Source organism: Nasonia vitripennis, unplaced genomic scaffold (assembly GCF_009193385.2).
Source record: "Nasonia vitripennis strain AsymCx unplaced genomic scaffold, Nvit_psr_1.1 unplaced0158, whole genome shotgun sequence".
Taxonomy (NCBI): Eukaryota; Metazoa; Arthropoda; class Insecta; order Hymenoptera; family Pteromalidae; genus Nasonia; species Nasonia vitripennis.
Window position 1 is genome coordinate 166,639 of NW_022279937.1, and position 18,979 is coordinate 185,617.

At 33.7% G+C, this 18,979-nt stretch overlaps 1 protein-coding gene across 1 annotated transcript; it reads left to right on the forward strand.

Annotated features, from left to right (window-relative positions):
• The first annotated feature begins 8,137 nt into the window (after positions 1–8,137).
• LOC116418305 lies at positions 8,138–10,844 on the forward strand. Its single transcript, XM_031933372.2, has 2 exons — positions 8,138–8,505; positions 10,700–10,844. Exons 1-2 carry the CDS (start codon positions 8,202–8,204, stop codon positions 10,828–10,830), a joined length of 435 nt encoding a protein of 144 aa, XP_031789232.1. The 5' UTR covers positions 8,138–8,201; the 3' UTR covers positions 10,831–10,844.
• The last annotated feature ends 8,135 nt before the right edge of the window (positions 10,845–18,979 follow it).

The following is an 18,979-nucleotide window of genomic DNA, read 5'->3' on the forward strand; positions in this document are numbered from 1 at the left end:
AGCCCGTGAATCAGGTCTAAATTTGAAAAGAAAAGCTGAAGAAAAAATAGAGAGTCTCATGGAGGGATCTGGTTATAAAAGTAGACAACAACGGCGTAAACGTCAGTCGAAAGTTAACCAGCGTAGAAAGCACACTACACGTAAAGCAAAGACGAGGAAAACAAAGAAAGTCAGTCAAAAATCAAGCAAGAAAAGAAAGACACGGAATATTAAGTAGAAAACGCGTTCAGTACGTGATATTTTTGGTCCCGCTTAAGAAAAATTCCGTCAACCAAAATATTTTCGGTGAGCCTAACCTCAGCTCCTTTACCAGCGTGTTGAATGTCGAATCCTGTCTCCTTCTCTTTGAAAAGCAACCATTCTAAAGATTCTTTAGAATGAGTATTTTTCTTCCTGTAACCACCAGGCGGTATTATGCCTATTTCGTCACGTTTGAGAAAGTTCTTACGAAAAACTTTCGAGCAAGCACTAGCAATTGTCGATGCTTCAACAAACGGACATGTACCACCTACTTCTACAAAACTTTTTCTAAACGCTGAACAAGCTTTTCTAAGAATGTCAACATCGGTTTTACAATATTTTAAAATTTCAGTTTGAAATTTGAAAACGTAATTAGATTCTCGCATCTCTTTATGCCACGATTGAAATTTTTCTCTCTCGTGAACACCCATGGAGTCTGGAGAGAAAAACTTCTCGTCAGGTATAGTACCTTCGTAGTTATAATATTCTTTTTTATTAAATAAATGCGGAAACGTACCTTTAATCAGATCATCGGAAAAACCAAAAGCTTTTGGTAAGTCAGGTAATTTCATATGAAAATAATTTAAGCTGTCAACAAATTTGAGCCCTTCACCTATAGTCATAAGCATGATACTAGTACCATTCATTATAACTTTGGGTGTAATGTTTGTTTTTTCAACAAAGTATTTTAATATAAATTGAGCGTCAAAGCTCTTACTATTGTGTGCTATACACACAATTTGTTTTATATTTTTTGGTTTTGACGCTTCTGCATTTATTATATATTCACTAAATAGTTTTACGGTGTTGGTGCATTTGAACACAATAGTTACACCACCGCCACAAAACTTGCATTCTTGATTCATATTTGAATCAATACATTTTTCACAGCATAACTGCGCTACACCTAAATTTACATTATGTTTACAAGAAGTTTTACTGAGACCTTCGAACTCTTCCTCTTGGGTAGTTTCAAAGTCATAAAAAAGAAAAGCATGCGCTGGTTTTTCTATGGCTTTGCTATCTACCCTATTCTCAACATTTTTTTTAATTTTATTTCGTACAATCGGTACATAACACAAATGATTATACGGTCTTACGCATGTGCAAGTGGGACAGTATGATTTACCGCATTCATGAGCGTTCTGTTCAACGGATATGATATTATTACAAGTGTTGCACCTTTTCACGGCAGCGCAGATGCTGATATTTTTATTAAATGAGTTTATTTTTAAATGTCTATTCTAACACGTTTCACCGTAAAAATTAAGTGAGCAATCGTGACATTTTATTATTTCGGTATTTTTCGGGCACATAGGTGTAGTCATACACCGGTCACACGTATACGCGAATTTGTGCGTTGATTTACGATTTAATTTTTTGTTACAAAAGGGACAGTAATATCTACAAGCTGTTAAACCAGTTAAGCTGGTTATAACGTCAAAGTGACCTACCTCATTATCTATTTGCTTATATAGTATGTTTAAAAAGCGTTTTGGAGTTATATTTTCAGATTTTACGTATTTAGAACCATCAAAAAATATTGAGTCACCAGTACCTAATTGCTCTAACGTGTATATGTTAATTATAGTCTCACCTAATTTTAAAAAATCCTGAAATTTTTTTATTTCGGGCAACCCACAACCAAGTGTTTCATTAATATCAACACCTGCGTTTCTACACAACTCTTCAGCTTTTTCCAGCTGAAATTTCAATTTACTTTTTCGTATCCGTTCCCACTCGCTCTTCACGATAGGCGAATCCTGCTCCTGTTTTGCACAGTGCGCTAAGGCTACGACTAACGCTAATTATTCTAATACATAACGTGTCATCAATTTTCAATTCACGCGAACTCTGAGTGATAAGATCTATCATCCTCCAGAGATCGTTGAATTGGTAGTCGGTCAACAATCTAAAATTATGTAACGGTCCGTTTGGTAGAAAATTACTAGATATTGTGATTCCTACGTAATCAGTCGACGCACAATTTTCAGTTATATAACTAAATAAATTCCGCATACATCTCTGTAAATCATCCGGTCTATCGCTAACTAAAACATCTTCATTTATTTTTAAATTAACTTCCCTAGCATTAGTCTTAAATCTAGGATAGTAATCTATACTATCCGAAACTACAGCAAAGTACTCACTATTTTCCGGGACGACTGGTTCAGATGCTCCTGGAAGGTCTGCAGCTGTTGGCGCGGAAGCCCCCGCTGCTGCGGCCTCTTGAAGCTCTGCTGCTGCGGCTTCATTAGATTCCGCTGCTACGGCCTCCTGGAGCTCCGCTGAGGTCACCTCAGGGTGATCTGCTGCGTTTCTTTCACTTAGTGAAAAGTTTTCCTCAGCTGCTATGGCTGCTTCTTCCAATAGCGCGTCCGGAATCTCCATAGACTCTTCATCCAGGTTCTCCACTGTACATATTTGTTCGTACTCATTGAAGCAGCCACTCAAATCACAGGTCCAGCCACTGCCTAGAATTGAGCCGCCCTCACTAGAGTCACTATAATCACCTATGCTATTCACACATTCTTCTTGATTTTGACGATGATGATTAGAACTTGCGTCGTCAAACTCTTCCAAAACCATCAATTCGGCGTCCCGATGGTCCTCGTCATTTAAACCGAATGACACGTCTCCAGGTAGCTCTGCATTCACAGCGTCGAGAGCATCATTCTCGCGTTGTAGACCTAAAATAAGTAATAATATTAAAGTCGCAGTTTTAACTAATATATTACGAATTTTAATAATAAATATTTACCCTCTCTCAGTCGATGTAAATGACCCATCAAGGCTCTTACTTCAGGTGCGTTTTCGGTTCCTCGTGCTCTAAGCACTATAGACACGGTTTCTAAAGAGTCTAAATCCTCTTTAAACACCCTGTATCTATGTAAGACACCGATACACACCGTGCTTTGCGTCTGGATAAATTCCCGGAACAACCTTCTCACATCCCTGACAGCATCCCTCAGCGCCGTGGTCAGGGTGCGGTTGGTCCGTTCTCCGCCACGAGGTTGATAGGCTCTCATATAGAGTTTCACTTCGTGAAGTTCATCCCGAAACCTACGTATTTCTTGAATACACCCGCTGTCACCTCTAGCGTGGAGGAATGCCACGTCCAGGGCATCCTTGAAGATTTTGAACAAAGACTCCGTCTTGAAATCCATTTTGTACACTCAAGAAGTTCTCTGTGACTTAGATAGCTGCACAACACACTAGACACTGTGCACAATCCGCACTTGTAGACAGTAAGTTTGTAATAGTAAACTAAACTACTCCTTAGGACCTTATATACCGATAGTTTCCCCTACTCTGAACCTCCTGACGATACCGTTCTTTAATAACAGCGGACCATCCTTAGCCATACGTATATCCACGAAAATTATTTTATTATATGTAGGCACTTTAATGCACCTGTAATAAAATAATTTTGAAGGATACTTTTCGGGCTACAAAGTGAATCTTTGGAAATTCAGACGTACGTTTGGCTGGGGCTGGAGAGCGCTGACCTACCGAAGTGACCGTTTAGGGAGTTTAATGGTCTACAACGTCGCGCTGTGTATGAGTCGTTAATGACGTGCTTAGGACGGACACGGGCTACCCATGCATGATATTGCGACTTATGATCTAATAATAATAAAGTCATTTAGACAACCGATTCCTAACTAAAAGAACGATAACGACGCATCGTCATTACTGAGGCTGCGTTTGAACGACTGAGTTTATGAGACATTTTAAATGCATCAGTGAAGCGTCGCTGTCCGATACTATCAGCCGTAGTGGGCCGACGGTATAGTGTACTATCTAGGTAATTATATTTAAACACAAATTTCACCATACTCTAGTCATTAGAGTTATTATTCATACACGCTCTTTTCTCTTTCCCTCTCTTGTATAAACACGTATACTACCCTTTCACGCAAACGTATTTAAAGGATGGCTGTGACAGTCTTTGAGTATTCAAGTTGCTACGGCATTAAGTAACAGACGTACGTTTTCACATCAGTTTTCACAGTAGTATTACAAGTTTTGTTTAAAACATGAACAACACCCGTTTGTCAAGAGATACAAAGCGCATCGCAATGGCATCTTATAATTCACGAGAAGATGCTCTGCAATATTTACTATATTCAAGAGTTTATCCATTAAACACATAGTGTACTAAAAAAATTATCGTTGGTCTTAAGCCCCAAAGCAATAACGATTTTACTTGTATTGTAAAAATAATTAATCAAACATTTTTTGGTATAAATTTCACAACCGACACATGGACTACGTTCAAACTACATTTTGCTAAAATTAATAGCTATTTTAGTGACGAAGTACAGAATAATCCAGCAGCTTTTGACAAGATCTCGTTCAACGGAATTACACTGAGCTTTACAACTTCATATGGGACCAAAGCTATATTACTGGATAAAATCGAGGAGAAGACCACTACTAGCTACACATCAATAATCACTAATGAACGTGTAGAATATGAAGTGAGCAATAAGAAAAAAGCGTACTCTCCTGCAATTGTTCTACAGAAGACGACTTTTGAGGGCATTGTTAATATGCTTGAGTGTATCGACTATACGATTGAGGCATGTGTCAAAATAGCCTCTACAGTGTCACACTGCAGTAACGATATTATTAATAATGTTTACAAAAAATTTATTGAAAATACTGTAGTCCCTCAAACTAAATCCTATGTCAATAGTATTTACGCTCGAAAAATACTGAAATTAAAAATGCAATATCAACTAACTTTGACGAGAATTTTAATAAAAATTATTTTGACGTAATTTTAGTGAACTGCTAACACTGCATTGTAATATAATATCAGAAACTGTAATTGAAAAAATTACGACACCTAAGTGAATATTATTATTGTGAATTATTATTCCATAAATATTGAAAATACAGCACATGATATATATATATATATATATATATATATATATATATATATATATATATATATATATACATAAAATAAAAACCTGTTTTTCCTTATTTACAGAAACTGAACATATATCCTGCACCTATTATTTATTTAGTTTTACGTAATTATTATTGATATTTATTATTATTATAATAATAATTATTATTATTATTATTATTATATTCATATGAGCGTGTATAGACGCTCTCGAGCAGGCGCTCGCGTGCACACACACACACACATATGCCTGAATGTGGAGACGTGTGTATACATATGCATACATACGGACGTGTACACATATGGATGCATACGTACGGACGTGTACACATATGGATGCTTACGTACGGACGTGTACACATATGTATGCATACGTACGTGCATGTACATATATGTATGCATACGTGCTAGAAGGTACAGAAATCTACCTCACCAACACATAGTTAAAAGGACGCCACATGTACACGATGCATTAACAGCTGCTGAAGGGAGGGGGTAACTCCCACAGACGCTACAGCCACGCTATATCGCTGGCTAGAGGGGAGAGGTACACAAACCAACCACTCTGTCCACCATCTTGGACCTAACCTTGTACGAGCGTCAGTTGTTCCCTACAACGGTGGCCATCTTTGTCCCCATCCTTGTACGCCGACTGAGGCTGTTACCTCCCCTCTTTGGCCGCCATCTTGTCTCTATCCTTGCACATATACTACTACGGCCGGTTGAATTCGACACAAATTACGTGTTTTTGTATATAAAGGATATTTACGCCCGTGTAGTAGACGAAATTGTTTCTCTGCCGCTCACTCGATAAAGTCAGTCGGTTCACATGACTGTTTTATCGCATCTAACCTAACATTAATCCCACCGAAAGTCGCGTGACCGGATGAAGGTAGAGGATGATAATACTAGGGTTACCCTGGGTCCGGAATATATAGTTTATAAACTTTTGGAAAAGTAGAATAATTGCCCGCAATTCGCCCGATCCAAATATATCATAGTTTATATAATTTTCTTTATAATAATGTTGATAACAAATAATTATGTTATTTGCAAATATTATGAATATCATTGCTTTAGAGTAGTATAAACAGTATAAATAATATACACTAAAGCAATGATATTTATATTATCTGTTCATTGCTTTAGTTGAATATTTTCTAACCTCAAACGCATACGAACTTAAGTCACTAGACAAAAGCCACTAGAATTATTGCAAATAACATAATTATTTGTTATCAACATTATTATCAAGAAAATCATATAAACCATGATATATTTGGATCGGGCAAATTGCGGACAAAATTGCTAGCCCTATACAATTTAGAAATGCAATGTCAAAGCTGTGATAATCTCGGAAAATCAAAATGCATATTTAATTTAACACTTCACATCTTTTTCCTCAAGAAATATTAGATCAATAGCTTTCAATTAGGTATTACCGACATAGGGGCAATCATAATGATATGAATGCATTTGGAAATTTTTGTTGAGGTTACAGAACCCAATTTGAAGTATATAAGAGCCGCGTCCGCGCCGTTGTCGTGTCGTACATACTTCGTATACTTTTACTCGCCAGCGCCGCACTGTCGCACCCCTTGATTAGACATTTTATGTTTACTAGAGCATTTTATTGTTTATTGCCTTCGATTTTATTTATCGCTGTTTATTATTTTTTACTTTTCTCCATGTAATAATTTGTGATAATAACTATTGTTTAATGGACTTAGATATGATCCCGATACGTGTCGAAGTGAAGTATTCGGCTTACCAATCCAGAATGCGGACCGAACGATTAAATAACGTACCACCCGTTCCTCGAACTTTGGCAGGATTAGCTAATGTTTTGGCAGATTATCCACCCGTGAGAAACTATTATAGAGGATGTGCACGGGGAACAGATGGTTCGATTGGTCTCGTTTTTATTCACGATAGTATGCTTGAGCCCCTATCAAGGTGCAGACAATTATACGCTGATGGGACCTTTAAAGTAAAAGTTTATACTAATGTTTATTACACTAATATGTATGTATGCAATTTATAACAATTTATAAATTATAGATAAGGCCAAGGAAACCCCACTGTGCGCAGGTGTTAATAGCGAATATAATTTGGCTTTAGCGGTACTGATGTTATACTGAGAGGAGGGCAGGTCACGTCGAGATCCGTATGATTCGTCTGCATTTAATTCGTTCTTATTTCAAAAAAAAAAAAAGGATTTTGTACCAAAAACATTTTTGTAGCATCACTCATTAAAAATGCAATCCAAGTGGTTAAAGTATAAAAGATGAAGTACGGTATTTTTAATAGCCAAGATAAAAATACATCTCAAAAAACCAATCACGCCCCATTGGTGGGACGTAATGGGTTTCACAGTAGAGCATGATAGGTTTTTGATATATCAAACAATAAACAGAATATAGTTATATTTTTACGAATGTAATTTGAATGTATACGAATTTAAAGGTGTAATAATTTTAGAATTTGAAGAAAAGATAAATTTTATAAAAGTTATCGACATCTCAAAATAATTGGGTAAAAAGGCGAGGTTAAATCTGTTTATATGTTGCTCTTAAAAATGTAATTTTCTTCATTTTTTGCATTATATCATGTAATTACAGTTTAATATAAAATACTATTAACAAAAAAAGTTATTTAAATTTCTATTCTATCATCTTGTTTTCAGTGATTATTTATTGATTAATAATCCACGCGCAACAGGCTAAAAATTTTATCTGCAAATTTCAATACTTCAAACGATTTTGAATGCTCATGGTGATAAAGGAAGGATACATTGTATCCTTATATTCCAATCCGTTAAAGAATTTGCAAGTCAAAAGTCCTTTATGTTTAAATAAATCGAAAACTCATTCCACCCGGCAATCCCGTCGTGCCCTGCCGTCCCCTATTAAGTCGAACAGTTAAACTCTTTTATTTCATACCAGATTGTATTCGTTGTCTTAAAAATATTATAATAATGTAGAAATAAATATTATTTATTAAGGCTTTAGCAAAATCTTGGAACGAAAATATCCCTATGGAATTCGAGTACATCCTGGAGAGGGCTTATGCGGTAGCACATTTGCCTCCAGATAAAGTTGGAGAAGGATTTATGCACATCACTAGCCTTGTTGATAATGTAGCAAATGGAAATGGCGTTAATCCAGCTATACTACAAAAGCTGCAAGATTTTGCAGCTTACCTAAGAAGATATTGGCTACCACTTGCTGAAGTATTGTCAGTCTTCCAAAAACCCGTTAGGTCCAATAATACTTGTGAGAATTTTCACTTGTATGCAGCAAAGAAAATGGGAATACGTTCCAACGTTTATAGAATGTTAGGTAAATACAATAATTATTGATATACTGAAAACAATATTATATTACGGAAGTATTTTCTTTTTATTGAAATGCTTATTAAATAATTTATTGAACAAAATCGTAGTTTATTAAAGGTTGAGTTTTAGTTTGTTATCAAACTTTAATTTATTAAGATTTTCTTAAAGTATGCCTACTTACTTTTATACGAAACCCCTGGTTAAAAATTCCCGATATCTTGTAGACGGTAATATACAAGCCCGATAGATTCGTTTTTTCACAAGAAAGTATAACAAATTCTACTTGGAATCTCGATATCGTGTATAACAAATATATTAGCACACACACATTAGTTTGCTTACAGCATAGTACACTACATTTGACTATAATTGCAGCTAATAAATCAGTCGAATCCATTATTATTAATTTGTTTTATTTTAAAATGATTCTAATAAACAATATTTAAAACAATTATGCGATACTCTTCATTTCACTTAAATGAACCATCAATCTCAATTTACTAATCTATAGCTCAAAAAAATATTATTGATAAACTGTACTATTATATACTAGAGCAAATTGTCTCATTTATCAAGTATAAACTTAATATGAACATATTAAATCATTTATTGTGGCTATCCGATTACTTGAAATAATTTCAAATTTTGCTTGGTATCGGTCATTGGACAAAATATAAAATCGACTAATTCCAATGACAATATCATAAATTTTATTTAAACTTTTTCATGAACTTCGTACGTTGCCAAATAACGTAATAATGAGTAACTATTGATTTATACTTTACATTAGTATTTATACAAGCTAATAAAAAATCAACAAAATTTAAACCATCGTGTCGTAATTCTTGATTTTGGAGGATTTCAATTTTTGAATAGCTTCTGAAGTATAAATAAAAATTTACTTATTATTACTCTTTTTGAAAATGCCAGAAGTTAATGAATATGTTTAAAGAAAATGCATGGCATTATCATTGTAATTAAATTGATAGATATTTTGGACCAATATTTAAAATTTTTATATAAAATAATCGGAAAGCTATAATGAATGTTGTAAAAGGTTTATATTAAGTTTATTCTTGTTATTTAAGACATTTGCATTATTATAATGGTACAGTTTATAAATAATATTGAGTTGTTGGCTAAAGATATCATAAGTAATAAATTGAAATTGATGACTCGTTCCAGTTGAGTAAAATGAAGAGTATAACATAATTGTCATTGTAAAGATTGTTCGTTATAGAGTCGTAAATAAAACAAAAAGGGGATGTCGTAGCTAAAAACACCTTTTTTAACACAGGTTGCGCGAAATCGGGTGCGTTCAATCGCATTTCGCGCTACCTGTGTTAAAAAATAATGATCGATACTCGTGCGAAGTTGATTCTGCACTCGTGTGATTGTCACCGTCGTTTCGCTCGGGCGACAACCCTCACACTCGTGCCAGAATCAACTCTTTCGCACTAGTATCGAAATGTACTATTTTCTGTTCCCTATAACTTTTTGAATAAAGCTTGCAATGGAAAACTGGCTCTGTATCGCTATAGGATTTGGTTTAATAAATCATTCTACCCAATGAAATTTCGATCGGACTTTAAGTTTTTCAAAAATCTTGGCAATACGAGCTGGTGTTTACGCGTGTTCACGCGATTGCAGCGCCAACCTTAAAATCTAATTTTACTACTAACTTCTGAAATAAAGCTTGCAATGAAAAACCAAGCCTGTAGCGCCGTAGTATTAAGTTTAATAAATCATTCTACCAAAAGAAATTTCGATCGGACTTTTAGTTTTTCTAAAATCTTGGAAATACTAAATACCTAGCGGCGGATTTACGAAGCTATCGCTTCGACATCCCCTTAAGCTGTCAGCAAACCAAGCTAATCTTAAACTCAAATTTATATATGTATTCCTTGTAAAAACTATGTATTAGTTGGAATATTACCAAATTGTTGGCTCACTCGCAAAATCCGTATCCCAATCTTCTAATCTGAAAAAAAGTTATATCCAAAAATTTATTCCACTAATAGAGTTTCTGTCGAGAAACCTTCAGAATACGTTAACAAATCTCGGTGGATTCCGGGGATATTATCGGGAACGTTTTTTACCAGGAAACCACATAAGTCAAAACAATTATCATGTTCAATTTTGAGTCCATCAATTTAAAATTAATTTTAATTAATTAAAAAAAAAAAAAAAATTCGTAGACGGAATGGGGGCTCAAATGGATAAGACAGCAGCGAATTATGAAATGGCTGAACGAGGTCTTACAGTAACAGTTCAGCGACCAGCGCGTCTCGTAGAAGCTGACTTGGCTATACAGCGAACTGAAAATTAATTTCTATTGGGGCGGTAACTGATATTTTTGATCATACATTATCACCTATCTCTATGTAAATGTAAAAAGGTCCTTTTTATGCATAAAATCCAAAAATTAGCATAAGAATTTAGAAAATTACGATTTTTAAAAATATAAAAATATAAAAATATAGAAATTATAAAACATTATGACGAAAGTTTTGTTTAAAATTTAAAAAGGAATTTTGAAAATACATGAAAATATCTGACTACTGCAGTATACTAGTTCTCTCCTATGTTTTTTATTTGTTTTCATTTCATAAAAAAGGATCTGTCTCAATACTTTTATTAAAACAAAAAAAAGCTCGCGCTTGGAGTATTCATGTTCGTTTTGAGCACATTAGATGACTTAGAATACAGCTAAAGCAACCTTGCTAGAAAAATATTATTTTCTCCCTTGATTGCACAATATACTATTTGACTTAAAGAAGGTTTCGGCATTTGGTATCGTATTAAATAAGGGTCACTGTGGGGACATGGATTAGATGAATGGTCATCGCTGCTAATTTTTTTAACTGCACTATTAAAGTTATATACAAGTAGAGTAATAGAAAATCGCGAAAATGTCGCCAGGAAATAGCAGAAAGCATGCGGCGAATAGGAAGACATGTCAGTAACAATAGCTGTAACAATAAAATATAACTTCATATTGTACACTTCTCGCATTTTTTGCGTGATTGAAAGTATTTATATATATGGATGGTTCTCTGTGAAATCGACCGGTCAAAGAATAAATATCGCTATAACTCTGGGAATATCTTCTATAGGTTGTTAAAGGATCCTATGAATATTTTCACATTTTTTAAATCTATATTCTTCGAGTTACAAGGGGTCAAAGTAGGTGAACCCAGCATTATTTTGGTTTTTTGCTATATTGATTAATTTATAGCTCCTCAGAGAAACATTTTTCACTGTAGACATAGATGTATTTTTTTTTATACAATTTTATCACCTTATCCATAAAAATAATTTGAAACTCATAGTAACTCATTGCATTGCGTAAACTCAAGTTTACTCAAGTTTACGCAATGCAATAAATATAAATAATTACATAGAATTATGCTGTCTTTGCTCTGAATATCGAAAGGAGCTTTGGTATCTGTCTTCACGTGTAAATATAAATAACAACAGATCGTTTCTTTTGGTAAAATTAAAAATGTATACCATACGTCTACGAAATGAGAAATATTTATAATAATATTGTTATTTATCATAGTTATGACGTGGAAGAGTATCTAACACACATTGCTGGTTTGAGGCGTTATCATTTTGCAAGAGGTTGGTAAAATTATTAATAGTAATGTAGATTATATAAAATTTTAAGAACAAACAAAAATACTTCCTAGTAGAAATATTGGCAATATCTGTACTTACAGAGATTTGCTACTTATTATGAATTGACTAGTTATAGTAAATTTCTGTAACTCATATGTTAATTTATTCCATAAAAACAATGGACTTTCTCAGCTTCAAAATATTGATCGATACATTGTTTTATGTTTGTAACCCACCTGAACTAGTTAGTATCTCTAGCGGCCTCAACGAAGAGCGAATGAAGAACATGAAGAAGACGAAGAAGAAGAAGAAGAAGAAGAAGAAGGCGAAGAAGATGAACAAGAAGACAACGAAGATAATGTACACTTTGAGATAAATGACATCGCATATCTGAGAAACGAACTGAATCCTGACGCTGGACCTGGTAAAGACATACTTGTTATATGTATACTAGCAAAATCAAGCGCGCTTCGCGCGCTTAATATTGCACGATGAGCTTCTTTCGTCCATTCTAAAAAGCACTCGAACTTTAACAAATATTTTCACACTCTATATACATATGGGGAATTCCTCAGAACTTTTAAACTCCTACGTAAGTGGATAAAAATTTTATTTACATTTACAATTTCATGTCGAATAAACGGTATTTTCATGTAAGAGTATGAAATATAGATGTCTATGAAGAATCAACCTCATAGGTGCCTGCTTAAAATGATTCTCAGAAGATAAGTAGACTAAAATCTGTAGAATTGGTGTCTAAGTTGAGTAAACTTGTCTATTCTTAACAGGTTTTCTCGGACGCCGTTAAAGATATCGATTTTTTTCTCGTGTAAAAAAAACAGTTTTTTTGTGTAGCACATGTACAGTATCATGTATATAGGCCAAATTGTGGTTGTAATCGTTTTCTGGACTCGTTTTACTAAGGAAAAAAATATTCGCGTTCATAATATATTTATATTTAAAGTTCTAAAAGCTTAACTGAAGTTGAAGTTTAAATGTATGAATGTACGTTACAATTATATTTCAAAAACGGCTCTGCCAATCAATATTAAACTTGTATGCTGCATTGCATTACTCTCAACGAAGGTAAATAGTCTAGTTACAGTGATATATACAGGGTGAGTCATTTTAATCTTTAATCTCAATTATCTCGTTGGCAAAGCATGCCAGCGAAAAAAGTTTCGGATAAAAGTTTTAGGATTTTTCCCTGGCTATCTGATGATGACCTTGACAATGTCATTGAGCGTGACCTTCAAGGCCATTTGAAGGTCAAGTCGATTTTTTCAAATAGATACCCCTACTTTTTGCACCAGAAATGGAAAGAGCGGAAAATTTTACGTTTGAATATGACCTTGCTTTGACCTTGAATTCAATGGTCAAGGTCATTGGTCATGCCGATAACAGTACAACTGGTTAGCTGAACTCGAATGCATTCGATTTTTTGAAATGGAAACCCCTACTTTTAGCCCCATAAATGAAAAGAGAGTGATATGCGTTCAAAAATGAAAAAATTTTCAATATTTTCTAAAATTTTCGTAATTTTTTCAGTTTTCATAAATTTTCAAAGTCATTCCATTATTTTGTATTAGTGTCAATTTTCAAAATTCTTGATGTAGTTAAGTCATTCCATTATTTTGTATTAGTGTCAATTTTTGAGAGTGAACTACTCTTAACAGTTATGTAGATAGCAAATTAGTGCAGAAAAGCTTAATCGTGTTTTTTACTTCTTGTAAATCGATAATTATTATTGAAAAAAATCTGTTTCCCTGTTTACTGGTCTGTCACAAATTATTTTGATTTTGATCATGGCTGATTATGGTCCCAACGAAATCGTTGATATGATCATGATTTTGGGAGAAAGTCGAAATAATTATGCAGCAGCTGCCAGACTTTATGCTGAACGCTATCCCAATAGGAGACACCCAAGTAATGTTACTATTCAAACCTTAACTCAGAGAGCTCGAAATGGAGCTTTTGTTCGTCAACGCCGTCATCATGAATACGACGAAAACGATCCTCGTGTTATTACCATTCTAGCGATTATTAATCTTGATCCTCACATTAGTACTCGACAAATAGAAAGAGAAATAGGTATACCTCAATCAACAGCATCCCGAATATTGAGAGCGAGAAGATATCATCCTTATCACATAACATTAACACAACAGTTAACTCCAAATGATATGATTTTGCAAGTACGTTTTTGTCGATGGGCAATACGAATGATTCAACAAGATCAAGACTTTTTCAGGCACGTTCTTTTTTCAGATGAATCAACATTCAGAAACACTGGAGAATTGAATAGACATAATTGCCATTATTGGTCAGATGAAAATCCTCATTGGTTCAGGCCCATAGACAATCAACACCGCTGGAGTGTTATGGTCTGGTGTGGAATCATCAATGGCTATTTGATTGGTCCTTATTTCTTTGAAGAGAACGTGAATGGGGTAAACTTTTTGAGATTACTTCGAGACATTTTACCTGAATTACTAGAAAATGTAGACCTAGCCACAAGGCTAAGAATGTGGATCCAATTAGATGGAGCACCACCACATTATGCACGCATTGTTCGTGATTATTTAAACACCCGCTACAATGGCAGGTGGATTGGGCGAGGTGGCCCAGTTGCCTGGCTCCCTCGTTCACCTGATTTAACCCCTCCCGATTTTTACTTATGGGGATATCTTAAGAATGTTGTTTATGCTCAACGGCCAACAACGCGAGATAATATGATCGAACGCATTCGTACAGCTTGTGCAGCAATCCCTCGATATGTTCTACTTAGAACCATAAGACAATTCAGAGCTCGACTTGATCTTTGCATCCAACAAAACGGCGGTAATTTCGAACAATTAATCAATGGTTAACTCCAGTTAACATTCCATAAAAATACCAAAAAAATAACAAAAAGGGAAAAAACAAAAAAAAAAAACAAATAAAAAAAAATACAAAAAAAATAAAACAATAGAAATTTTTATTCGTATATTGCGGATGATACCAACATTGGAGTCTCCAGGCTTCCAAATCTCGAATGTCGATTTTTTCGCATTGATACGCAAAGGCAAAAATACTACTTTTAGAGATTCCATAATTGTAGAAATTGCAAATTTATTGTTTAATAACAACGGTGCGAAATGCTGCTAATGCAAAATTGTGCGTAGAAAACTAATTTGACAGAGCTGTAAATCTTAAAGAGATAAACAGACCTGAAATTGTCAAAAAATGAAGTTAAATTGTTTGTGTTTATATTCGTCTTAAATTGTTGTAAGAAATAATTAAATGGTGCTATATATTCAGGTACGGCGTAGAAGACAATATACATGTATAAATATATATGGTAGATATACAATTATAGGATGTCTGCAAAGGCTAAAATTCATCATTCTTATCTTTGAACTCATGGCAGGCTTACTTTGGTTCTGGGCATCAAAAAGCAATTAAACATATGTAGGTCTGCTTAAAAACACGTTATGTTATGAAGTTAAAATTAAGTTGTGAAGCCAATGTGGAGATTTAAAACTAAATTTTATTTAAAAAAGTTTAGAATGTAACATTAAAAAATTGATATTATGTTAATTTCTAGACAACTTTATTATATAACATTTATTATCATATCTTCACATTGACTGCATAACTGCATGTTTTTTAAGCAAATCTAGAAACGTAGAAGTGCTCCTGGATGTCAAGAATTAAAGTAAGCCTGTGGTGTATGAAAAAATGAGAATAATGAATTTTGGCCTTCGCAGACATATTATAACATATATACCATATACGAAAATTATTTTGTTTTCGACAGTGTTCCTGAATACAATATATAACACTATTTAATTCTATTTTTAAACAATTTAAGATGAATAAAAAATATATTTGTCATGTTTTGACAGTTTAAAATGTATCCATCTCCTTAAGATTGTTTAACTACAAGCATTTTAAATGAAAAATGTCATATTGTTTACTGCATTTTTTTTTCGAGTGGCTTCATGAAATGTTGTCGTATTTTTTCAATGCAGGTTGTTCGTTATAAAGTTACCTAGAAAAAAGTCAGTCATAGCTACTCTAATTACAATGGTTTGTTTACAGTATGGCCTTGGAGTAGGTACTCTAATTGCGCAAGTACAATTGAAAGCCACATTGTAAACAAAGTATCGCAAGCACCCATTAACTTTCACGTAAATAATGTAATGACGAACAATCTATAATAACAAAATGTTAATTACGACAATATTTAATGAAGCTACTGGAAAACGAAACAAAAAATGCAGTAAACTGTATGAATTTTTTCACTTCAAATGCTTGTAGTGAAATAACCTTAAGATCTGCAGCTCTGGGATGTGAAAATTCTTGATCTGCACACAAATTTGAATTACATTGTTGTTAGTAAAAAAAGAGCGTTACATTTTTTCTGTTCCGAATCAATGCGAGACAACCGACATTGGAGGTTTGACGGTCTAGAGACTCTATTAATGGTATCTCGAACCGAGAATATCGTAGTTCTCGACAAAACGATTTAGATTCAATATTATATAGTTTATCAAGTTCCGCATATCCGAGGTTTTAAAATAATTTCATAATTTATAATTTTATAATTTATACGTATGTTTGTTAGTATTTTTTTATAGAAAATCTTCAAAAAGGTATTCTCATCTTATATAAATTATTTTATGTTATTTATAATTTGATAAAACATGACTTTATTTCGAAATTTTATATGTAAACATTATTCGATAAAAGAATAATTCACTTCATAATTATGTTTCTGCATTTATGAATATTAAAATAGAACATTATGCAATTAGTAAACAAAAAGATGATTCTCGCACTAGTCAAGTTTCTTGCAAAAATATATGCAACGCGTGCACATCATGTTTTCCGCACTCGTCTTTTGACAATAAGAGGAGTGTTAAGACATGTACGCGCACGTATTGCATATAATATTTTTTCTAACAAACTCCGCAAAATTCCCTTCGTTAAAAAAAGGAATTAAAAATACAATAAACTAATAATCTATAAATAAATTAAAACGAAAGAAATTTTAAAAATGAAAAAAAATTATAAAGATTTAAAATGAGAAAAATAATTATAAATCAAGAAAAATACTGTCAAAACTACAAAGAAATTTAAAAAATAAAAGCAAACTATAAAGATTAAAAATGAGAAAAAAAAATTATAAATCAAGATAACTACAAAGAAATTTAAAAAAACAGATAACGTGACAAACAAACTTAAAATTAAAAATAAATAAATCAATCAACCATAAATTAGAATATTAAACTCAAACTAAGAAAACTATAATGTTGTAAAGATTGCATAATTTTAAAAGATTTACTCTTGAAGAAAAATACAACAAGGGAATATTCTATTTTGCGCGCAAATGCGGGAATATACTATTTTGCACACTCATTTGCAGTTTTCTAGACCTACATTACGATACGAGTACGTAAACATAATGAGCGAGTGTGGGTACATCTACGCAGTGCACGTGTATCGTAGATTATTAATTATTCTACCTCTTACGCGGCACAGCGTTAAATTTTGCGTACGCATTTACCTGTAATGTTCCACTATCGCATACGCTGAAAAGAGTCAGTGTAGAAGTAGCTGAGCGTGCGTGAATGTATAAGAGTATGCGCGCACACACTGTTATACATTCCCGCGCGCTCAGCTACTTTCCCGCACGCTCTTGTATGCGTGTGAAAAATGGCACATTGCCAATGCAAAGGCGTTCGCTAAATCGAACTTTGCGCACGTGTAGGAAAAGTTCTATTATATTAACAGATAATGAAAATATTTCTTTTTAATGTATATAATATAAGTAACAGGGACAGACTATGTTTCGACAACCTTCAAAGGCTTACAACTTACCAAAAATTGTGTGACTATTCGCGAATATGAGAAACTAGTATTTATTAATTTTTATTTTGAGATGTGCCTAATTGAAACAATTAATTATAATCAACGCGATACGCGTCATTATCCGGCGATCAAAATACAAGAGAAAGAAGTTATAAGTTATGACAAATATTAATTTCTATATATTTTGAGCTAAATAAGTCCTTGTCGTGTCCAATATTTACTAAGTTTACATTTACATATATTGTTTTTTCAATAAAATTAAAAAAAAAGTGTAGTAGATTTTTTTAATGTTTAAATCAAGTTTATGATGCAAAAGAGTTATCCTTTCTATAAGTACGTTTATCAGTGAAATTTGAGTGCTGACTAGCACCGATTTTTGCTGGTCTTCGAATTTCACGACTGTAGATTCAATATTCATCGATTAAAAAAATTACAAATTTAATACTTTCCTACACTGTGAGATTACATAAAACAATTGTACTAAATAACAATTGATCAACACGGTATTTTTGTCGAATTTCAGTAACATAGCTTAATTGTTGGTTTTATCATGTTTGCGTTCTCACAATCGCGACCATTGGTGAAGAAGAGTGCCGACTGGCACCACATTGACTGATATTAGCGATGTGTGAGGAAATAGTTACAAAAGCGTTGATCAGTAAAATTTGAATGCTGACTAGGACCATAGTTTGCTAATCTTCACATTTTCCCAAACCGCAAGGCTCGGCACAATGACGGCAACACGACGACATTCATGCCGCACGCGAGATTGCCAGGTGCCCCGGCTTTTGACCGTCATATGACGAGCATGTGCCAGAGCGCTGTGCCCGCACGCAATGCTCAGGGTACGCTACATTCGTGCTGCAAATATGCGGGCATTTTGCACATTATATGCGCGCATTATGCCGGCATTTTGCAAAATGAAATTTTTATTTTGAGCACGCGCACCGGATGTATGCGGATTTATTTTTGTTATTAAAATTAAAAATAAACTATTA

Bases quoted from the DNA above. Each gene is read 5' to 3' on its own strand.
- LOC116418305 (XM_031933372.2), top strand. From the start codon at position 8,202: ATGGAATTCGAGTACATCCTGGAGAGGGCTTATGCGGTAGCACATTTG. The intron at 8,506-10,699 runs GTAAATACAATA...AAAAATTCGTAG, and splicing joins CAACGTTTATAGAATGTTAG to ACGGAATGGGGGCTCAAATG.